Source organism: Stegostoma tigrinum, chromosome 22 (assembly GCF_030684315.1).
Source record: "Stegostoma tigrinum isolate sSteTig4 chromosome 22, sSteTig4.hap1, whole genome shotgun sequence".
NCBI classification, from domain to species: domain Eukaryota; kingdom Metazoa; phylum Chordata; class Chondrichthyes; order Orectolobiformes; family Stegostomatidae; genus Stegostoma; species Stegostoma tigrinum.
In genome coordinates this window covers 9,589,413-9,613,509 of record NC_081375.1, presented here as the reverse complement: position 1 = coordinate 9,613,509, position 24,097 = coordinate 9,589,413, and the positions used below count along the sequence as shown (strand labels likewise).

General features: G+C 43.1%; 1 protein-coding gene across 1 annotated transcript; it reads right to left on the bottom strand.

Annotated features, from left to right (window-relative positions):
* LOC125463710 (voltage-dependent calcium channel gamma-1 subunit-like) lies at positions 1–24,054 on the bottom strand. Its single transcript, XM_048555307.2, has 4 exons — positions 23,724–24,054; positions 6,499–6,573; positions 4,483–4,620; positions 1–1,680 (listed from the first exon to the last, which is right to left on the bottom strand). The coding sequence occupies exons 1-4, from the start codon at positions 23,962–23,964 to the stop codon at positions 1,451–1,453; spliced, it is 684 nt and encodes a 227-aa protein (XP_048411264.1). The 5' UTR covers positions 23,965–24,054; the 3' UTR covers positions 1–1,450.
* Positions 24,055–24,097: the final 43 nt, after the last annotated feature.

The window sequence follows — 24,097 nt, the reverse complement described above, 5'->3', positions numbered from 1 at the left end:
TCAGGATTGAGTGCTCCTGTTTAATTGCAGTTTATTTCCTTTCCAAATATTTTGTGTCAGAAATATATCTGAATACATGTATTCACACGTTCCACAGTAAATACTGCTACAAACACATACCAATATTTGAACCACATTAAAAAAAAAACTTCCCCCAACTGTTTATAGTGGGTTGAGAATTTCCGAAAGGCAGTGTCTGTTACGGTAAATGCAATATACAGCGTGCGGATCTGAATTTCTTTTAAGCTTTGGAGCTAATCGGAGGGGCTCATGGCATAATGGTAGCGTCCTTACCTCTGAGCCAGAAGGCCCAGGTTCAAGTTCTCACCTGCTCTAAGGATGCGTGATAACACCTCTGATTAGAAAATATCTTGAAACCAGTTGTGGCTGTGTATTTGAAACAGAAATTGCTGGAAAATCTCAGCAGGTCTGGCAGCACTTCTGGTCACTGCCAATTCTGAGGAAGGGCCAGTGGACCCGAAAAGTTAACTCTCGTTTCTCTCCACAGATGCTGCCAGACCTGCTGAGATTTTCCAGCAACTTCTGTTTTTGTTTCAGGTTTCCAGCATCGGCAGTTCTTTTTTTATTTTTGTGGCTGTGTATTTTAGGTGTTAATGTTTAATCTGCCGTTGTGAGAGCACTTACAATCATTCACAATCATTCTGCTAACGTAGCCCCTTTTCCAACAGAGGTGAATCAAACAATCATTGTTGGAAAACAGATCCTCACAGACAGTGAGTGCTGAGACAGTGTCGATGGTGCAACATTACCAGGAGGCTAGCTGTGAGAGCAAAGCCATCGTCAGCGCAGTTCACAGTCATTATCATAACCCCATCAATGACTCAGTATTAATGGTGAGTGGACCTATTCACGCCCTGTTGTTCTGCTAAGTAAATTTAAAGAAAGCACCAAATGCGCTGCAGCCATCTGGAAGAGAATGAAAGGTTAATTCCCAGGCCACGACAAGCTTCCCGTGTCTCTAGTTCCCCGATTGAAACCCGGAATATTTCAGCATTTCCTGAAAGCAAAACCCCGCGGCCACTGGAAATCTGAGATGGAAACGGAAGGTGTACGTGGAGAGAGAGAGGCACGCAGAATGTCTGGAGTAGACTGGGACTGACGCAGAACTGCAAGGGGCTCATTCTCAGTTCGAAAGTTAACTCTGTTTCAGATGCTGCCAGACCTGCTGCGTTTCTCCAGCGATTCCTGTTTCTGTTTCAGATTCCCAGCGTCCGCAGTTTTTTTTTGAATTTTAGCAATTTCTGCTTTCATCTCCGATTTCAGGATTTTGAAGTTAAAGTTGTGAACCAATCTTCTCTGCATTTTATTTTTCTGTTTTAAGAAACCCCTTATAATGAGCTTCCCTCTTTAAACAGCATAAACGAAGCCGTCCAAAATAAGCCACCCATGCGCCTGATTTGTGGGGTACATTTATTTCCTCGTTCCCACTTCACACATGTTCTGGCGGTGCATCCATGCAGGTTTCCCACGGGTTTTGGGGCATACGCGGCAGAGAGATGAGCAGGAGAGTGATTCCCCCGATGAACAGGATGACGAAGGCAGAAATGGCACAAGTGAATGACCAGGAATAGTGATACTGCATCCAAATAGTCTCCTCGCTGTCAATCATCCGTTTGACCGACTGCCGCATGACCTCCACGGAGATGATGATGCACAGGCCTGGAACATAGGGAGGTGCGGTGAGTCAGCAGGGAGCTGTGGCTGGGAGACACCCGCGGGCTCACTCTCTTGGCACCGCGTGGCCCCATTGTATTCTCCGATCGACCTTGCAAATGAAAGCACTACGGCTCTCGGGGGGAAAGATGGTGCCATTCTCGTTGTTTCCTCACCCGATCTTTTGTTTTAGGTTAAAGAACGTGTGAAGTGCTATCCTTATGAATAAACCCCCTTGGACAACTCATTCTGGACGTAAGTGATTCTGCCCAATGCTCTGCAGAGAAAGAAACCTGCCATCCTTACCTGGTCTGGCCTACATGTAACTCCAGACCCACAATAATATGGTTGACTCTCAACTATGCTCTGGACAATTAGGAATGGGGAATAAATTATTGTCAAGGGGATCGAGGGTTATGAGGAAAAGTGGGAGAATGAGGTTGAGGACCTTATCAGCCATGGTTGAATGGCAGAGCAGACTCGTTGGGCTGAATGGCCTAATTTCCATTCCTACGTCTAATGGTCTTAAATACTGGCCAAGACACGTCCAGTGACTGAATATTTTAAAAGTTACATGCTGAAGGGATGGGTTTGTCTTGTTCTTTCCCCCTGAGCCCGGCCAGCAACTGCAGTGAGAAAAACAAAGGGCAAAAGGCATCGATAGAGTGAATAGTTAAGGTCTTTTTCCCAGGGTGGGGCAGTCCGGAACTGGAGGGGCATAGATTTAAGGTGAGAAGCTTTAAAAGGGACCCATGGGGACAGCTTTTTCACACAGAGGGTGGTGCATGTATGGAATGAGCTGAGAGAGGAAGTGGTGGAGGCTGGTACAATTACAGCATTTAAAAGGCACCTGGATGAATAGGAAGGGTTTAGAGGGATATGGGCCAAATACTGACAAATGGGACTAGATTAATTTACAATACCTGGTCAGCATGGCCAAGTTGGACTGAAGGGTCTATTTCTATACTGAACAGCTCTATGACTCTAACTGTCCTTGTCCCACACCCACTGTGTCTACTTTAAAAGAAATATAACTAGTGGTCCAGTCTGAGGTCCCACCTGGTGTGGAGTTCCCTGAAGGAAACCACTCGGTAACCTGATCACCTGGTTCAAATGGATGGAGGAAGCCATTGCAGAGACTGAAGCAGGAACCAGCTGAGACTTGCACTGGCTGCTTTCCTGGAGTTCCTTTTATTACAACTACCAAAGTGAGCCATGAATAGAACCAACATCAGCGAACCAAGCGGTTCCAAGATGAGATACGATCACAAGTGAGCCCATAATTAGATGCACTGATGCAACTGTCCTCCAACAGCACCTTCCAAATCCACCACCACCTGGAAGGATCGGGGCAACAGGTATATGGGAGCACCACCTCCCAAAAGTTCCCCTCCAAGTCATTCATCATTCTGACCTGGAAATATACCACCATTCCTTTAGTGTCAGTGGGTCAAAATTATTGTCTCTGATGGCAGTGTGAGAATCCCTGCGTTGGAGGTACTGCGGCAGCTCAGGAAGGCAGCTTGCCACCACCTTCCCCAGGTAATTTGGGCTGTGCAATGAGTACTGGGCATAAACACACGTTGCAAGAATGAACAAAAATAATATTGAAGTGTTGCCACCCTCACCTGGTAACTGAGGAACAACTTCCTGCTGAGATTAAGGGTCAGATTAGACTTGTTCACGTAACTATCTAAAAGATGTTGCTCACAAAGGGACTGGAAAGTGAACTTCTAAAGTGTGAAGAGGAAAGCAGAGTAAAGGAATAACTAAAAAGGAGGGTAAAATTAATTCAGCATGAGATTAGTAAAGAAAGAGAAACAAAAAAAGGAAATTAAATTAAGGAATATAAATAAGACAAAAGTTAAAGCATTGTTATGTGAAGAACCTCTTGTGGCATAGTGGTCATGTCCCTATCTCTGACCCGGAAGGCCTGTGTTCAAGTCCCCTCTGCTGCTGAGGTGTGTAATAACATCTCTCCGCAGTTGACTAGAAAATACCTAAAAGCATAATTATACATGTAAAGTCACCATTGATTCATTCATTATGCCAATGAGATCCAGCTCCTTCCTGTTGCAATGACACCCCCCTGTGGGTCAATACTGGAGACAAGAACACACCACACAAACACCAGGTAAGAGCCTTTAGCAGCATTGCCTAGTATTTGAACTGAACTCCGGTCTTCTGCATGACAGGTGGGATTGATATCCACCATTTACCCCTGAGCCAGGGGGCCTGGGTTCAATCCCACATGCTGTAGGAGTATGTGTCATATCATCACCAAACAGCTTCATGAGAAAATATCTACTTCACACTTCTAAGCACCATATGTGAGCACAAAGCCCTTTTTAAAAACATATTGACTATAAACTGTTTCTTTAAAAACAGCCAGTATTTTGAATCACTCTGTTTGGACATGGAATGATACATCTTCAGTGTGGGTGGTATTTTCTGGTCCAAGCAGATACATTAACCACTATATGTCGTCTAATATATTTTCTAATCAACCAGCTCAGAGATGTTGTGAGACCTGGAGAAAATGGGACTTTCTGGATCACCTGGCTCAGAGGGAGGGATACTACCACTGTGCCCCAAACGGCCCTCTGCTCCTCTTCTTTGCATTGTCAGTCTTAACACAGCACAGTGTGAAGCATGAAGAATATTTTGTTGAGGGAACCTCACCGATTTGCCTACCTATTCGCTCAGAGGAAAAGAGGCTTTAATAAAACCAGACGACTTATAGGGCTCACAGTCCAAGCCGACGGCAGCGCAGCTGTTAACTGTCTGATCCCTGCACTGTGAACCTACCTGAAAAGATGAAGAACATGCCAGCTGGTTTCAGGAAGTAATCCATCCTCTTGTTGAACGAGAGCAGCAGACAAATTGTACCGAGCACCATGAAACCAATGCTGATAATAGCGATCGCTGCTGCTGAAATGCTGTATTCTGCAGAGAAACAGATGCTGAGAAACTTACATATGTGCCCGCAGATTCACTCGCTTATAACTAAGCTCCTGTCTTGTACTCATTTGAGAAACATAACTAACTGCATTATGCAATACCTAAAAAGTCAGCGCCAGTTTGAAAACACAACTCTCTCCAATATAGTTCTTCTTTCACAATAATCCATGAAATTTAAACAGTGCCAGCAGCATTCGGGGCCACCCATTTTACCAAAGAGGGCCTCAAAGAGACATTTAACCCTCTACTTTAGTAGGAAAAGGGTCAGCCTAGCCTCTCACATGACACCCTCCCCCACCTCTTTCTGCATAAACACAGACTGAAGCCCCCCCTATCATATTGATTCCTTAGATGCCCAGTGTGAGGCTGAGAAACATATGTAGCACCAAGAGATATTTTACAGAGTACGGGGCACAGTCTATGTAGTTGGGTAAACATGGCATCAGACTTGGTGGGTCAGTGTTCGAAAACTTTTCCAGTTCAGTGCTGAACCATAATGATTGCAAAGGCCTGAGTTTGACTCCAATGGGCAGCTGAGTAAATGGATTGGAGCTGGTCTTCAAGGCTTTGCTAAGGTCTGTGTTCCTGACCAACTTCAGATCTGAATAAGACAAAGAGCTGCAGTTCTGAAGTAGGGTCACTGGACTTGACACATTAACTCTGTTTCTCCCACCATGGATACTGCCAGACCTGCAGAGTTTCTCCAGCAATCTCTATTTTTGTTTCAGATCTAAATGTCAGCTCCACTCACCCCACTCTACTAGATTAACTCTCACAGGTTTAGAAAGTTTAAATTTTTAAAAATACACAGCAGTTTTTTGTGACAATTAGTAGCAGAAATTGCTTGGTACTCTTCCATTCTTTCAAAAAGTTCTGATTTCTTGTCATTTTCTATATAAATGAAACTTTGTTAAAAGGGGCCAAACATCAATTTTAGCCCAATATGAGTTGAATGGCCTCATTCTGCACTGTATCTTTGTATAGTTCAATAAACACAAGAACAAATCAAACACTCTGTCTTCAACATCAGGAACCATGTTTCACAAAATCATCATTTTAATTAAAATCTGACATGGATGTGAGCTTGCTCGCTGAGCTGGAAGGTTAGTTTTCAGACGTTTCATCACCATTCTAGGTAACATCATCAGTGAGCCTCCGACGAAGCGCTGGTGTTATGTCCCGCTTTCTATTTATCTGTTTAGGTTTCCTTGGGTTGGTGATGTCATTCCCTGTTCTTTTTCTCAGAGGATCGTAGATTGGCTCCAAATCAATGTGTTTGTTGATGGCATTCTGGTTGGAATGAAATCTAACATACATGAAATACCCAAATCAGCTATGTAACCACAGACCAGAATGGGTTTAGGTTGAATCCTAGGTTCGTGTCTGGGTGTACATGATCACGGCTAGGCATTCTGTAAATGTCAGAGTGTGACACAGTAAATATCCTGGCTGTGTGGGCAAATCGAAGACACTTGCTTCTGCTGTTAGGGGACTTCTGATTGCAAACTGCAAGTGGATGTGAACTGAGCTAGGGATCAGGTTCAACTGTAACCCCACTCCTGATGGAACGGCCCTTTCAGCTCACACGTACACACCTGAAGACTGGCCCCTTCAGCGACATACCCTGTAAGCTGTTGATACTGTTGGGGAAGATGCAGGGAACAAGGGGGATGTAGGTTATCGATTAATGAGGGCCTTCTCCATCTAACAACTCTCCTTGTTAACTTGTGAGGCTAACCCCAACACTTTTTCATTCACTGTTCTAAACTGTGCTCTATGTTTATCATTCTTCCTAATAACATTGGATAACAAATTGAGTTGATCCCACAACTGAGCAAGAATTGATAGATTTCAGTCACTTACCTTTCTGAGTAGTAACTTGGAAAATCTCTGCATTTTCTCCTGATGTGAAATGCTTGAAATATGTGCAGTTATATTCTGGACAAAAATTAAATAATAGACATGAGCAAAGTGAAATGGGACATCGTTGTTGTTGAGTTTGAAGTGAACAAGTACGCTTTGACCTTTCCAGTCCATTCCCTATGGAATTACAGTCCAGTTTCCCTTTGACACGAGACCTTCTGAGACTATTGACTACACACTGGTTACACATTCAAGGCAAAATTACAAATTAAATATTGGCCCAATTCGTACAAGTACTCAAATGAAACAATTAATGTTGGTGTAATCAATAAGCAATTAATTCTGACCTAATCATCATAGAATTCCTGCAGAGCAGAAAAGGCCATTTGGCCTATCGCATCAGCATCAGCACCCACAAAGAGCATCCCACACAGACCCAGCATCTCTTCATCCCCTATTCAACCTTGGTGGAATTCTATAATCATTAGTTCAGAATTAATTGCCTTTGATTAAACCAATATAAATTGCTTATGGATTAGATCAGCATTAATTGCCTATTGTTTAGACTAATATTAATTGCCTATTCATTAGGTCAAAATTAATTGCGTATTGATCAGAACAACATTAATTGTCTACTGATTAGTCCAGCATGAATTGTCCCTTCATTGAAACAGCATTTATTGTCTTGTGCTAACTATAGAAGTTAGTGCTGACCCATTCTTGAACTTCTGCTGTTTCCGTAGCTTAGGTACACCTGCTTTTCGAGTTTGAGTTCCAGGATTTTGACTGATGACAGAAAACTCAGAAGAGAGGATGAGGATGATGGAGAGGATGATGTTCCTCTGCATCTGCTGCCCTTGTGTTTCTAGGTGGTAGAGGTCATAGCTTTGGAAAGATCTGCGCAGAAGCTTCCATGAGTTCCTGCAGTGCACCTTGAGCATGGTACACACTACAGGCACTGTGTGCTGCCAATGCTGAAGGAGTGAAGAGACAAGATAATGTATGGAAAGCCAATCAAGTGAGTGGCTTTGTCCTGGATGGCACAAGCACCCTGAAGCTGTTTTTGAAGCTGCAATCATTCAGACAAACAGGGAGTATTCATTACAGTGCGGACATGTTTCTTTTCTCTATTCATTAGTGGGATGTGGGTGTCACTGTCTGGCCAGCATTTCTTGCCCATCCCTGGCTGCCCTTGGGAAGGTGATGGTGAGCTGCCTCCTTGAACGACTGCAGTCCATATGCTGTGGGTTGACCCACAGTGCTATTAGGGAGGGAAATCCAGGATTTTGACCCAGCGACGGTGAAGAAATGGTGATATATTTCCAAGTCAGGATGGTGAGTGACTTGGACGGGAACTTGGAGGTGGTAGTGTTCCCATATATCTGCTGCCTTTGGCCTTCTAGATGGAAGTGGTCATGGGTTTGAAAGGTGCTGCTTATTTACTTATGCCTTGTAGATGGTGGACAGACATCAGGAGAGCTCTCAGCTTCTGACCAGCTCTTGTAAGCTCTTGTAAGTATTTTTCTGGATGGTCCAATGGGGAGGCAATGGGTCAGTGTTATTAGTGCTAAGCTATTAATTCAGAGACCTAAGTAATGCACTAGGAACCTGGGTCCCATAGCAGATGGTGGAATTTGAATTAAATAAAAATCTGCAATTAGGAGTCCAATGACCGTGAAACTGTTGTCAATTGTCAGAAAACCCATCTGGTTGACTAATGCCCTTTAGGGAAGGAAGCTGCCATCTTTACTAGGTCTGGCCTCCATGTAACTGCAGACCCTCAGGAATGTGGTTGACTCTTAACTGCTCTCTGGGCAATTAAAGATCAGTAATAACTATTGATCCAGCTAGTGATGCCCACATCCCATGAATGAATTAAAAATGAAGCTCAGTTTCTAGTCAATGGTAACCACCAGGATATTGTTGGTGGGACAGTCAGTGGCAGAAATGTTGTTGAATGTCCACAGTTTGGACAGAATGGTGTGGTACGATTCAGCTGGTCGTGCTGAGGTTTGATGTGCTATGGGACAATGATGCATGGTATGGTAAAAGCATGACTATAACATTTTCTTTTCTTATGAGTGTGTCTGTGCGCGTGTGTGTGTACGCGCACTTGTGTGAAGATGGTGGTGGCTGAAGAGTGGAAGGGGCAGGTCAGTGGGTGCTTGAGTTTTCACACTTGTTTCCATTGTTTGTGTGTGGCCTCTGCTCGGGCTTGTCAGAGATGCTCACGATGGGTGGCCCTTTGGTACATGTTTCTGCTCCAGTTTGGATGGTCTTGGACCAGGCGTTCTTATGAATTAGTGGATATGCTGCATTTTTCAGGGAGACTTTGAAAGTGGAAAGGTAATGGGGCTCAGATACGCCACCACCCTTCTGCGTTAAATCCTCTCCAGCCTCCAGACTCAACCCAGCAATGGCAGAAGATTCCACCCCTTGCAAAATGTAAACCCACTTCATTAAAAAGGGTAAAAACAAACTTAATGAAACTGATGAAAGGCACTGCCTTTTTGTCCTTTGGTCTCCTTAGCCATTAGAATCTGCTTCATTTGTTGGAAACAATTATCATTGACCTTTTCTGTATGTTCTGTTGAAGATCACTTACTGAAAACTCCATTTCTCTCTGCACACCTGCCACTGTATTTCAGCACTTTCTGTCATTATTTTACATTTCCAGTGCCCCAGTATTTTGCTTTTGGTCATGTAAATATTCATTAGCTTCAGCATTTGGCCAGTTTATATAAAATCTGACTAATATTAACATGAAATCTCGAAATTCATAAATCACTCTTGACCCACTTCTTACTTCTTTCCATTATGTTCATAGGAACAGGAGCAGGCCATTCAGCCCCTCAAGCCTGTTTCCCCATTCAGTGAGATCATCGGTGATCTGTTGCCCAACTCCATATACCTGCCTTTGGCTCTTGTCCCTTAATACCTTGCTTAACAAAAGGAAAATTGTCTAGCTCCCAGATTTAAAACTAACAACTGACCCTGCATTTGCTGCTACTTTTGAAACACCCTTCCAAACATCCACAATCTTTGTGTGTAGAAGTGCTTCCTAACATCTCTCCTGAATGGTTTGGCCCTAATTCTCACACTATATTCCCTAGCTCTGGACTACCCAACCAGTGGAAACAGTTTTTCTTTATCGACCCTGTCTTTTCCTGTTAGTATAGTGTCATGGAGTCATACAGCATGAAAACAGACCCTTTCATCCAACCAGTCCATGCCGAGCGTAATCCCAAACTAAACTAATGCCATCTACCTGCTCCTGGCTCATATCCTTCCAAACCTTTCCTATTTGTTCATCTATCCGAATGTCTTAGATGTTGTAATTGTACCAGCATCCATCACTTCATCAGAAGGTTCATTTCACAGGTGAACCACCCTCCGTGTCAAAAGTTTGCCCGTTAGGAATTTTTTTTTAAAATTTCTCTCCTCTCACCTTAAAAATACTCCCCCAATCTTGAGATCCTCTATTTGATCTGTCCATCACATAACCTTCTAAATTCTAGAGAAAACAGGCCTACGTTACATAATCTCATCTCCTAACTTAGCCCCAGATGTCCAGGTATCATTCCTGTAAATCTACATTGTACATCTTCCAAGATAATATATCCTTCTTTCTTTCTCAATTTAATGGACATTTTGAAGATTATAGAATGCAAAGTATGTGATCAGAATTTATCGCATTGAAGAAACGAAATTCTTAAGCGGAAATTAGACAATAGGTGCAGGAGTAGGCCATTCAGCCCTTCAAGCCAGCACCACCATTCATTATGATCATGGCTGATCACCCACAATCAGTATCCTGTTCCTGCCTTATTCCCATAACCCTTGATTCCACTATCTTTAAAAAACTCTATCCATCTCATTCTTGAAACTATCCAGATACTTGGCCTCCACTGCCTTCTGGGGCAGAACATTCCATATATCCACCACTCTCTGGGTGAAGAAGTTTCTCCTCAACTCTGTTCTAAATGGCCTACCCTTATTTTTAAACTGTGTCCTCTGGTTCTGGACTCACCCATCAGCGGAAACATGCTTCCTGCCTCCACAGTGTCCAATCCTTTAATAATCTTATACGTCTCAATCAGATCCCCTCTCATCCTCCTAAACGCGTGTATACAAGCCCAGTTGCTCCAATCTTTCAACATATGATAGTCCCGCCATTCTGGGAATTGACCTCGTGAACGTACGCTGCATTCCCTCAGTAGCAAGAATGTCCTTCCTCAAATTTGGAGACCAAAACTGCACACAATACTCCAGGTGTGGTCTCACCAGGGCCCTGTACAGCTGCAGAAGGACCTCTTTGCTCCTATACTCAATTCCTCTTGTTATGAAGGCCAGCATGCCATTAGCTTTCTTCACTGCCTACTGTACCTGCATGCTTGCTTTCATTGACTGATGTACAAGAACACCCAGATCTCGTTGTACTTCCCCTTTACCTAACTTGACTCCATTTAGATAGTAATCTGCCTTCCTGTTCTTGCCACCAAAGTGGATAACCACACATTTATCCACATTAAACTGCATCTGCCATGCATCCGTCCACTCACCTAGCCTGTCCAAGTCACCCTGTATTCTCATAGCATCTTCCTCACATTTCACACTGCCACCCAGCTTTGTGTCATCAGCAAATTTGTGAGTATTTCTTTTAATGCCTTCATCTATATCATTAATGTATATTGTAAATAGCTGCGGTCCCAGCACCGAAACTTGTGGTACCCCACTGGGATAGATGGATGCTGATCAGGTTTGTCTTCACTGGGAAGTCAAGAATTCAAGGATCAACTTATCAGGATATGGGATCAGCAATGAGATAAAGATGCATTTGTTAATTCAGGGGAAGGTTGTGTATCTTTGGAATGTTACACTCCAGAACGTTATGATTGTTGTATTGTTGAGTGTATTCAAGACTGCAGTTGATAGGTTTTTGCATACTTAGTAGATCATTGAACATGTGGATATATTGAGAAAGTGGAGTTAATGTAAATGGTCAGTCAAGACCTTATTGAATGTTGGGAACGGCTCAAACAGCCGAAAAGCCTAATTTTGTTCCAATTCCATATATTTTTTATGAATATTATTGTTGTTTTCTTTCATAGAATCTCTTTTTGAACAAAACACTCTCAAATTTAATTTATCTCAATATATTTCTGAAATTTTACTTCTTACTCTTCAAATTGATTTGAAAAGTGCTACAAGGCATTATATAGCCAATGATGCACTTCTGAAATGTAGTCACTGCTGGAATGCAAGGGGTGTGACAGCCAAGTTACACACAGCTGTCTCCCTCAAACAGCTATGGGGATAATGATGAATGACTGTGTTGTTGTGATGTCAACTGACGGATAAATATCTTCCAAATAATGCCAGCGATTGGTCACCTGAGAGGGCAGCTCTTACAGGTTCATAGATTCAGAGTCACACGACACAGAAACAGACCCTTTGGTCCAAACAGCCCATGCCAACCGTAATCCCAAACTAAACTCGCCCACCTGCCTGCACTTGCCCCATATCACTCCATTTATTTCATACTCATGTAAATATAGAAGTAAATCTAGAAATAAGCCTGAATCTCAGGAGCAGCTGCAAGATCTACACTGCTCTCGGTCCACCATTTTAGAATCTAAAACCACTTTCATACACCTTCATCCCAACATCACATTTTTGGAGAAACACATAGTCTGAGGAATTAAATTGGGGTCACGCTGTGGAAAAAAGAATTGGGAAGCACATCCCTAAATGACCTGGCAAAGAGACTGAGCTTGGATTTTCAGAGTTATTATTGACTACCTTTACATTTATGAGCCCTAGTTACCGTTTCCCCAGCGTGAAAACACATACTCTAGATTTACCTGAAAGAATCGGCATGGTTTTCTCGGGATATAATATGCTGCCAGGTTGCTATGATCTGAGTGTTTCCATATGCTGTTTTGGGCTAGCATTATGGCTCAGTGCTTAGCACTGCTGCCTCACAGCACCAGGAACCTGGGTTCAATTCCACCCTTGGGCGACTGTCTGTGTGGAGTTTGCATATTCTCCCCATGTCTGCGTGGGTTTCCTCCAGGTGCTGTGGTTTCCTCCCACAGCCCAAAGGTGTGCAGGTTTGGGTAGATTGGCCATATTATATTGCCTGGGGTGTGCAGGCTAGGTGGGTTAGCCCCTGGAAATGCGAGCTCTTTTTTTAACAGCATCTCCAACAGTGTAGCACTCCCTCAAATGTTTTTCTCATTGTCACTCCCCCAAATGTCACTCGCTCAGTTTCAATCTCTCATAATTACAGAAGGGAAGCCACTAATATTGTTACATTTATGTTTCTGAATGAGGCTCAAACCCACATGTTCTGACTCAGAGGTGACAGAGTTTACCAACTGAGCTATGGTTTGCACCTCTAGAATTTTCAAGATCATTTAACAACGTCACATCATTTGTCCAACTCCAGACAGACAAAGTTAAGATTTAGGATATGACTCATGGACCTTCTGAAGCACAGAATTCTCTAAGTTTAAAGGCTGTAATCTAAGTAAATTATTGTAGGAACCGGCTACATACACTTAGTGACCTGTGTTCTTGTCTGTCCTGTACAATAACTCCATCACCAGCCATTGACCAGTCTCCCATGGAAGGGAACTAAAAGCACTATGTTCTAAATGATATCAAATCCAACTGTTAAATAATTCTCTTGCTGTACTGATATTTATCAAAATAGGTTATTGTTTGTAACATAATATGATGCGTATTTATAGTTCGGAAGGCACTTAAATTTTCTAGTCGTAAATAACTGCTGAGAGTTCTTGGATGATTCATGTCAATGGTATTTAGCCTGTTCACTGCCCATCAGTCATGCTGCTTCCATATACAGTCCAATTTAAATGTGCACGTTCAAATTAGGAGATCTTATTCCAGCACCAAGTACATATCGTGCAAGTTTACACCTTTAAGGTAAATTGTTACTAATTGAGTGATCTCCTGCAATGTTAATACACCATCTCAAGGATATTTTGCAAAACAAAAATTAAGTTTATCTAAATCACCTTTCAAACAATGAAACATGTTTTAAATACAGTGGCCGTCGCAATATACAAAACAGGACAGTGTTTTTGTGCAAGAATCCATTGTTTCCTCTGCATTTGGTTTTGTTGTATAGGGTCTGTTCATTTTGATGCGTGGTGATTGTACATATTCTGTGTAGTCATAAAGACATGGGATCTTAAAGGGAACACCCTGAGAACAGCCTGCAGCGCTCATTTTCCATTTGTGGTACTCGGGTGTGGCTTTTGAAAAGGTATTATTTCATGTATCATGGGCGAGGCTGGCTGGCCAGCATTTATTGCCCATCCTTAGTTGCCCTCGAAGGTGGTGGTGAGCTGCAGTCCCTGTGCTGTTGGTAGACCCTCAATGATGTTAGGGAGGGAATGCCAGGATTTTGCCCCAGCAATGCTGAAGGAACGGTGATATATTTTGAAGTCAGGATGGTGAGTGGCTTGGAGGGGAACTTGTAGGTGGCTGTACTGCCCTTGTCCTTTCTAGATGGCGGGTGGGTTTGGAACATTGGTGCCCAAATCCTGTGCTTCAGTGCTTTTTGGTGAAGTGTTTTTATTTGTTAATGCGATTGGCCAGCATTTAATGCGCATTCCAAATTACCTTTCAGAAGGAAAATCAACCATGATACATGAGTGACAGGATTTGTGCGATACCTTCACACACACACACATTTGAAATATTGTAATAGAGGAGTGGAGCAACTTGATATCTTGTGGCATCTCTGCCACAGCAGTACTCTATCATGTTGGATTCCGTGCTGGAGCATATCAATAGTTGAGGCAGAATATGTGTGGGTGCGAGTGACATTAATCCACCCTTTCTGATTGTATCTGTCCTTCAACATAGAAATTCATGTTGCTTTCTGGATGCTTGGCCATTTTTACGTATTTATTATTATTATAAAGTCAAATCATAATTGGGGTAAAATTTAAGGATGTGTAGTGTGTGAGTTCTCAAAAATTATTTCAGGAGATGTTAACATTTGTTGAATTTCTGCAAAGTGGTCTGATCATGCTGCAACTCACTGCCTTGACTGGTGAAAGTGAGAATTTTGAATGATTTCAGAAGGAAATTGGACAGGTATTTGAGGGAAATTAACTTGCTGGACTCAGAAAATAGACCAGAGGAATGGGACTGACTGAATTGTTCTACACAGAACCAGCAGAAACTCAATGGGCTGAATGGTTTCCTTCTATGACTTAAGTGATTCAAGCTCAGCAGAAATCACCTTTTTAATTCAAATAATTGCATTAGTGAATGTTCTGTTGGAAGCACAGTCCTTGATTCATTAAACAAATGATCACCGGGAGAAGCAACCAACCCAATGGTGAATATCAGTGAAATCAAATTTTCTGTGACTGTAATATGGCATCACATCAATACACCAGACACCACAGGGACATAGACAAGTGATCAGCAAAAGTATTTGTTTCTGAGTGTTGTTTAACAGTTGACTACAAATTCGGGCACTAATAATGCAAATTATCTAGGACATTATGTGGGTAATTCCACATCGCTGAGATAACAAGGAAAAGTTTACACATCCCAGGATGTCCACTTGCTAAATCCCTGCAGGCAGTGTCTGTGATACACTTCCTAAAAGGTTTGAAGCATTTACTGGTTGGTGTATGACCCGTCGGAAGAGTAGAGCTGACACATCCAGAACAATTCCATGATTGAACAGGATCGGCTCTTGACGGAGAAAGCGTCTTGGAGCTCTGCTGACTATTAGTTGTGTATGAATTGCATTGCCTGAGAGTGTGGTTCACGCAACTCATTTCAACGCCTTCGAAAGGGAATTAGATGGCTATTTGAAAAGGAACAATGTGCAGGATTACGGGGAGAAGGCAGGAGAATGGCACCAAGTGAACTGCTCAGTTGGAGAACCTTACAGATGTGATGAGCTGAATGGCTTCCTCTTCACTGCATTAATTGTGATTCTATGTAAACTCTAGGCAAATGTCAGGTTGTCATTGGGGATTATTATAACATGAAAAGTTTCAATACTCCTTTTTGGCATGCAGAGGAGACTGCTTTAGGCAGAAAACCTGCCTTAAAAATACTTGATGCTAGGGTGGGTATCGTGGATGGTCAGTTTTAAAACTAACATTATTTAGCCTAGTAATCGACAATGGTTGATCTAAAAGGTCAGCCAAAAATCAATTTAAACGATCTGTTAGCTGTTCCATTTTAGCCTTTTGGTGTTACTAAATAATAGTCATTGGATAGTGGCGTGTTACAAAAAGTTTCAAAGCAACAAGTTGCATTTTTAAAAATATTGAAACATTGAGATATTTCACCAGAAGGCTACAACATTAAGCCTTAGAAGGGGATATTAGGCTTGTTGAAGAGGTATGATTTTAGAAGTGTGTTAAAGGATGAATTGAAGACCAAGAGAGAGGTTTAGGAAGGAAATCCTGGAGTTTAAGGGTCCAAAGAGTGGTTAAAATTATTGCTGTTGAAGATGCCAGATGAGTTGAATGCAGACATCTACCAGTGGGAGTGGGAGGTGTTTGGTGGTTAGAGTTGCTGACAGTGAGGGAAGAACCAGATATGGAAACAACAGAAAAAAATTTCAATTGAGATGTTACTTAACAGTGATTACGGGATTCTGTGGTGAGAGAACTTTCAGAAATGATGATCTTGGATGAAATTAACAGTCACATGATTAATTACAGAAAACCATGATGGATTTATTGAAAACAAATTGTGTTTTACTGACTTGATGAAGTTTTTGACGCGGTCACAGGATAATTGCTAAGGGTAATGTCATTCATGTAAATTGCATGGTCTCCCAAAAGGTGCCAGATGAAGTGGCACACAACAGGCTTATCAGTAAAATCACAGTTGGCTGCATGACAGAAAACAGAATAGCGGTGACCAGTTGTTATTTGGACAGGAGCAAACAGTACAGTAAGGCCCCTCAAGGTCAGTACTATGGGCCACTACTTTTTTAAAATGTGTATTAGTGACTTGGACTTGGATGTTGTGTACAACTTCTTCAGCATTTGCAGATGACACAAAGCTTGGAAATATTGTGAATCATGAGGAAGAGAGTGATAAAGTTCAAGAGAACATAGAAAGGATGATTGAATGGGCAGACGAAGTTTAATGTGAAATGTGTTGTTAATCTGTTCTAACATGGGTGGAGGAACAGAGAGAATTGGAGATATATACACAAAAACATCAAAGGTGATTTGACAATGTGGATTAAAAGGCAGGTGTGATCCTGGTCATTTAAATAGAAATAGACATCATAGAAGCAAGGAAGTTACAATGAACCTGTATAAAACACTGGTTTAGCCTCGCTGGGAGTATCTTATCGACTGCTGTGCTCTCTGCATTTAATGAAGATGTGAAGGCTTTAAGGAGGATGCAAACAAGATGAATAGGAATCATTTTAGGAATTGGCAACTTCAGTTTAAAAGATAGACTGGAGACACTGATGTAATTATCCTTGGGCAAGAGAGTGTTGAGAGTAGATTTCATTGAGAGGTTAAAAACCAAGGGGAATCTTGACACAATAAACAGGAACAGTTCCTATTGGCAGAAGGGATGGAAACCAGAGGACACTGAATGAAGATGAGCATCAAAAGAACCAGTGGCAACATGTGGAATAAATGTTTAATGCAGCCTGCAATTAGGGTCAGGAATACTCTGTCTGAGAGTGTGTGGAGGGAGATTCACTCGTGCTTACAAATAGAAATTAAATAAGCACTGACAGAATATGGGGAAGATTGAGAAAGTGGAACAAACTGAGCTGCCTTTCCAAAGAGTCGGCATGGATCTTAGGGTATCCATCAGTTTTGTGATCGTTCTGTGATTGCATTGTTCCATGTTTAACCAGGAGACAGTAGCGGCTGTTGGGCACAGCCCGTGGGATGAATGGAATCTAGTGCATGTGGGACACAGAAGGCAGAGTTTTGAATGATTTCAGGTTTACGGAGGGTGCAAAGCCAACAGTGATCAAGTCCAGAAGTAACAAAGGCACAAATGCAGATTCCAGAAGCAGATTACCAAAGTTAAGTGTGGAATCAGGCAATGTTATGGAGGAGGAAACAGGGAGTTTTTGTGATGTTCCACATGGGTGTTCTGAATCTGATCTCAGAGTTAAACGTTGGACCACAATTGCAATCAATCTGGTTCAGAATCAGCTGGTTGTTAGGGAAAGGGATTGAGTTGGGAGTGGAGTTTGCGATGGTGTACAGAACAATGGCTTCTGACTTCCCAAAATTTAATTGGAGCAAATTTTTGTTCAACAAATATCAAATAGAGGACAAAATAATTTGACAATAGAGAGTTATAGGAATTGACCAAGAGAAGTGAAGGAGAGGTGGAGCTCCATATCTTCAACATTGTAGGTGGGATGGTAAGACAGGTTGGGCTTGTCTGCACAGGACTGTAGAACGCTGAGTGGTGACTTGATTGAAACGTAAGATCCTGAGAAGTCTTGACAAGGTGAATGTGGAAAGGATACTTACTCATGTGGAAGAATCCAGAAGTAGGTCTCATTCTTTAAGATGAGATCACCTGTTCAAGACAGACAGGGCTTTTTTTAACTCAGAGAGGGTTATGACACTTTGAATCTTTCTTCCTCAAAGGCTAGTGGAGGCATATTTTTGTGGAGGTAGGTCGATTCTTGATGAGCAAGAGGATGAAAGCATACCAGTGGTAGGTAGGAACACGGAATAGTGCAATCAGCCATGATCTTATTGAACGTTGGAGCAGGCTCGAGGGCTGAGTAGCCTGTTCTAATCCATATGTTTGTACATTCATGTCATTTTTGTGTATGATCAGATATGGGAACAATTTTGTCAGGAAAGTACAGTCCCACTCACCCAGGTAGCATTGGAGCTGAATTAAATGATGTACGAGTTTTAAAAGACACTGATGATTTGAGGACATTAAGGAGGGATAGTTTGTCTTCATCATCTTCAGCCAGGATGATTCTAAAGTAACATTGCATTAATATGAAGAGACTGTACTGTAGTTAAATTTGCTGTTGCTTCAAAGATAGGTAACACAAGCTGTGAGAATATGTACACAGAGATAGATAGATTCAGCAACTGTACCTATTTTAGCAGACATGGTGAGAAAATGTTAGATTGTCCACTTTGGCAGGAAGAATAGAAAAACAGGAGTATTATTGAAATGGAGAGAGACCTTATCAAGTCACCACTTAATTTAGAACGCTGCAGTAGAGAGGTGCCTTGGCACATGAATCACAGAAATATTAACAAGTACCAGAAAGGCAAGTTGAATATTGCCTTTTACTGCTAAAGAAGAGGAGAATTAAACTTGAGAAGTCTCTCTCCAAATGTATGGAGCATTGGTGAGACTAAATCTAGAGTTCTGTGCACAGTTTTGGTTTCCTTAGTTAAGGAGAGATATATTTGCATTGGTTAGCAGTTCAGAGAAGTTCACTCGGTGATTCCTGAATAAATTTCCCGATGAAAGATTGAGCAGGTTGGGTGTGTGTTAAGTTTTGAAAAATGAGAAGTCATATCAGAATTTGACAGGGATTGATAGAAAAGAAGTGACTATGTTTCCCACATGGGGAAATGCAGATTAAACGTAAGGGCTGTCCCTTTTAATATGGAAGCGAGGAAGATTCTCCACTCAGAAGGTTGGTAGTTTTTGGAATTCCAAATCCCAGACAGCAATTGGATCCTGTGAATTCAGTCAAGGCTGAGTAAATAGGTTTTTGATCAAGAAGGTATTAGGTTTCTGAGGTCATCCAAGATAGTGGAGTTGAGGACACAGATTGGCCATGATTTTAGTGAATGGCAAACTGGCCTAGATGGGCCAAATAGCCTACTCCTCCTATTACTTATAATTTTTACGCAGTATTTTTCCCAACCACAGGATGTTCCCAAAGTTCTTTACAGCCAATGAAATGCTTTTGAGTGTGTAGACACTGTTGTAAATTGACAACAAAATTAGAATGTGTGAATGTGTGAATTCAAAAATAGTTATAGAAAAGATGTATAACTTCAGATCCATGGACTTACTTCCACTGCGTGCAAATTGATGGGACCAATTCATTGGAGAAAATCTGAGTAGAGGTTTTACAACCCAGTCAAGATCAGTCAATGTGGTTGATCCCACATAACAATCATTTTGGACCAAGTAACAACCAAACTCAACTCTCAGGTTTTCCATAGTTTGGTTTCCAAAGGTAACTGGAATTAAAAAGGTGACTTAAAACCCAAAGATTCCAAATTAATTTTGGGAATAGATAAGGAATTGGCTAAAATATAGAGCGCAATCACAGCCAAGGCCTGGGGCCATCTCAAAGTATTAACAGCCAATTATATGCTATTAAACTAAAGTCATTGTTGGAATGTAAGAAACATGAGAGCCTATTCTTGCAGAGCAAGCTCCCAAAAATGTAATAAAGAGTGGATACCTATCTCCCATGATTGGGGGTGAAAGATGAATTCTGGCCAAGACCCTGGAGAGAAGTCGCATTCCCTCGTTTGAGATACTGCCCTCTCGGGTGGACTCCATAGCTGTATTTCAGTTTTAAATAATTTTTTAAAAATATTTTATCAACAAGGTGTCAGCTCTGAAGGTGCAGCACCTGCTCAGTCCTACATGTACTGTGAAATCTCTGGTGTGGAATGTGAACTCAAAGCCATCAGACCGAGGAACAAACAGGCTACCTCTAAAACCTGGCAGACAAATGGACCAAGCTATTTGAGAAATTGGTGAGTCCTTACCTTCAGAAGCTTGGTATAAATTAGTCAAATTTGCAGCTGATAAACTACAAGGTCCATTCAAATCAAAGCAGGGTTAGTCCAGGATTACAGAAAGATTTAAACAGCATGATTGACGGAAATATGATAGTAAGCAAATGCACCTTCACTCCAAATGTTGCTATTGATCTAACCATAGATGTGAGACTTGGGGTACAACACGCCCAAGTCACAATTATTTGGGGCTCTTGTGGTAGTATCTCTATCTCTGAACCAGGAGGAAGAGTCACCAGATCCAAAATGTTAATTCTGGTTTCTCTCCACAGACACTGCCAGAACTGCTGAGCTTTTTCAGCAATTTCTGTTTTTGCTTCTGAGCCAGGCAGCCCAGTTCAAATCCAAGCTGTTCCAGAGGTGTGTGATAACACACAGTCATGGAGTCACAGAGATGTACAACACAGAAACAGGACCCTTCAGCCTGACTCATCTATGCCCACCAGATATCCTAAACAAATCTGGTCCCATTTTCCAGCATTTGGCCCATATCCCTCTGAACCCTTCCCATCCAGATGGCTTTTAAATGTTGTAATTGTGCCAGCCTGTACCACTTCCTTTGGCAGCTCATTGCATACACGCATCACCCTCTGCGTGGAAAAAGTTACCCCTCAGGTCCCTTTTAAATCTTTCCCCTCTCATCTTCAACCCACACCTCTCTAGTTTTGGATTCCCCTGCCCTGGGGAAAAGACTTTGACTCTTCACCCTATCCATGCCCCTCATCATTTCTCTGAAAGGGGGCTTGGTTACGGTGGCTCAGTGATTGGCACTGCAGCCTCACAGCGCCGGGGACCCGGGCGACTGTCTGTGTGGAGTTTGCACATTCTCCCCGTGTCTGCGTGGGTGTCCTCCCACAGTCCAAAGATGTGCAGGCTATTTGGATTGGCCATGCTAAATTGCCTGTAGTATACAGGGATGTGTAAATTAGGTGGGTTAAAGGGGGCTGGATCTGCTGGGATGCTCCAAGGGTCAACTTGGACTTGTTGGGCCGAAGGGCCTGTTTCCACACTGAAGGCGTTCTATGAGCCTATGAAATACCGACGACACGGTCCAACCAAGCGAAGAGCAGAAAGCGACATGTCTGTTAAACTCTTAATGAACTGTATATTCCGGGCTGCTACCAGGAAGTTATTATGCTGCACAGGATTTCAGATGAAGCTGTAGAGACAGAGACCTTGAAGTAATAATTACATATTGTCACTGACATGGTGCTGACTGGAAGCTTGCTTCACCCCTAAATACCTGGTGAATTATCAGAGAGCCGATGATGCTGAAGGATATGCTTGATAAACCCAGAGACAAGATGCTTGTGTTAAAGTGAGCGAGAGGCTGGAATTCTGTTGATGGTATATTTAACTCCGGGACCGCTCGGATACCTTTACACTCCAGCACCTGTTCCAGGCGTGTTTGCAGTGAGCGGCAGCTTAGTCTAAAATTCTTTTTTAAGGGGTTAGTGCAGCCGGAGGGATCTGCCTGGCTACTCTCACCATCACGTTGATTACAGGGTCTAAACATTCCCGCCGATGCTGAAGATTTTCTGTTTTAAAAAGCCACGGGCAATGTTCTCAGCCGAACTCGAGCTTGTGTCCAATACTCAACTCTCGCCCCGTTCCCAGGCTGCTCGCTGGCATACAGCGTTCCCGGCTCCCTGCACTCTTGGAGGCAACAAAGTGTGGGGCTGGATGAACACAGCAGGCCAAGCAGCGTCAGAGGAGCTCAAAAGCTGACGGTTTCGGGCCTAGACCCTTCATCAGAGAGGGAGATGGGGAGAGGGAACTGGAATAAATAGGGAGAGAGGGGGAGGCGGGTCGAGTAGAGGAGAAGATAGGTGGAGAGGGGAGTATTGGTGGGGAGGTCGGGAGGGGATAGGTCGGAAGCTCTGAAAAGAACTCAGCCTTTGTTTTTTAATTGTACCATTCAATGGACGGAGAGGAGCTGGCCTGGACATGAACCTGCTGGGTCCCGTCTCTATTGGGCCTGCTCCGTTGCAGATTGGTGAAGATTGAGTCCGTTGCTAATACACTATGAAGGCACATGGGAGTTGATACAGAGACAAACACAGATAACATGGAGCAGGAGATAACATAGATCAATACAGGCCCTTAGTGCTGACCTATTATCCTACTCTAAGATCAAACTATCCTGCATTTATTTCACTGTCACCCATGTAATAGTGTAGAACTGGAGCTGAAGAAGCAGGGTCCCGACCCGAAACGCCAACTTTCCTGCTCCTCTGATGCTGCCTGGCCTGCTGTGTTCCTTCAGCTCCACACCTTGTTATCTCAGACTCCAGCAGCGGCAGTTCTTAATGTCTCTACGTGGAGCGGGAGTCGGACCCTCGAGCCTGCTCTGCCATTCATTAAGATCATGACTTATAAGGAGAGGCTGGATAGGCTGGGACTATTTCTCAGTAGCAGGCTGGGAGTTGACCTTATAGAGGCTTATAAAATCATGAGGGGGCATGAATAAGGTCAGTAATCAACGTCTTTCTACTGAGAGTAGGAGGCTCCAAAACTAGGGGTTTACTGTGAAAGTGGAAAGATTTCAAAGGGACCTGATGGGCAACTTTTTCACGCAGAGGGCGGTGCATGTACGGAACGAGCCGCCAGAGGAGGTGTTAGAGGCTGGTATAATTACATTTTTTTAAAAAAAATCGAACAGTGACGTGAATAGGAGAAGGTTTAGAGCGATATGGGCCCAAAGCATGAAAATGGAACTAGTTCAGTTCAGGAAGACCTGGTCAGTATGCACAGGTTGGGCCGAAGGGCCTGTTTCTGTGTTGTATGACTCTGTGACTGATCATCAGTCTGCTCCTGCTTTCTGCACATATCATTTGACCGCTTCAGCTCCAATTGCTATAGCCAATTCCTTCTTAAAATCGTACGATGTTTTGGCCAGTTTTCTGTGACAGTGAATCGATAGGCTTACCACTCTCTCTGGGTGAAGATCTTTTTATCTTTTTATCTAACCAGGATCCTTAGACTGTGAGGCCTGGATCTGGACTTCCCTGTCCTGGGGAATACTTACTCACTATGAATTCCCTCCCTAATGGCATTGTGGGTTTACAGCACATAGACTACAATGGTTCAAGAAGACAACATTCTAAAGGAACAACTAGGAACGGGCAAATAAATGTGGCACTGATGTCCCAGGAGTGAATTAAAAGCGGCATAAAGGACAGTGTATACCCACCTATTACCGTTCACACAACCAGGGGCTGTAGTGACACTGTATGAAGACATACACAATAAGAATCCCTTTATGTTGTAATTTCTGCTCAACTCAAGTGCTGGCCAACTGACCGCGGTAAATTTGGAGAGAAGTTCAGAATGAATTCTTTTCAGACAGAGAGGTAGCTGCAGCCCGCTGAGTTCCTGCCTCAGACCTGGAGTGTGCCTGAGGACAGCTCTCTCTCTTACCTCCTGGCAGGTCGGCATTCCCACAGCCCTTCCCGTCCGGGTCCACACTCCGGACAAAGACCCTCTTCGTGCACAGTTTCCAGAGGCCGAAGTGAGCCTCCTCGCAAGTGGAGTTGGTTCTCTCCAGCCGGGGGCTGAGCCCTGCCCAGTGGTCGGTGCTGACCGCCACAATCGCCAGGATGATACCCACCGCGATCACACAGAAGGTGAGTTTTATCTTGCTTGCTTTACCCTCCTCCATAGTGCTGCGGAAGAGCAGGAAGGTGCTGGTGCTCTCAGCACCTGCACTGACTGACCGCTCCCCGAACCCCCGGGGCTGGTTTCGGGGAGGTTGGGGGGGGGGGGTGGGCGTCTGGTGGCTGGCCAATGCACTC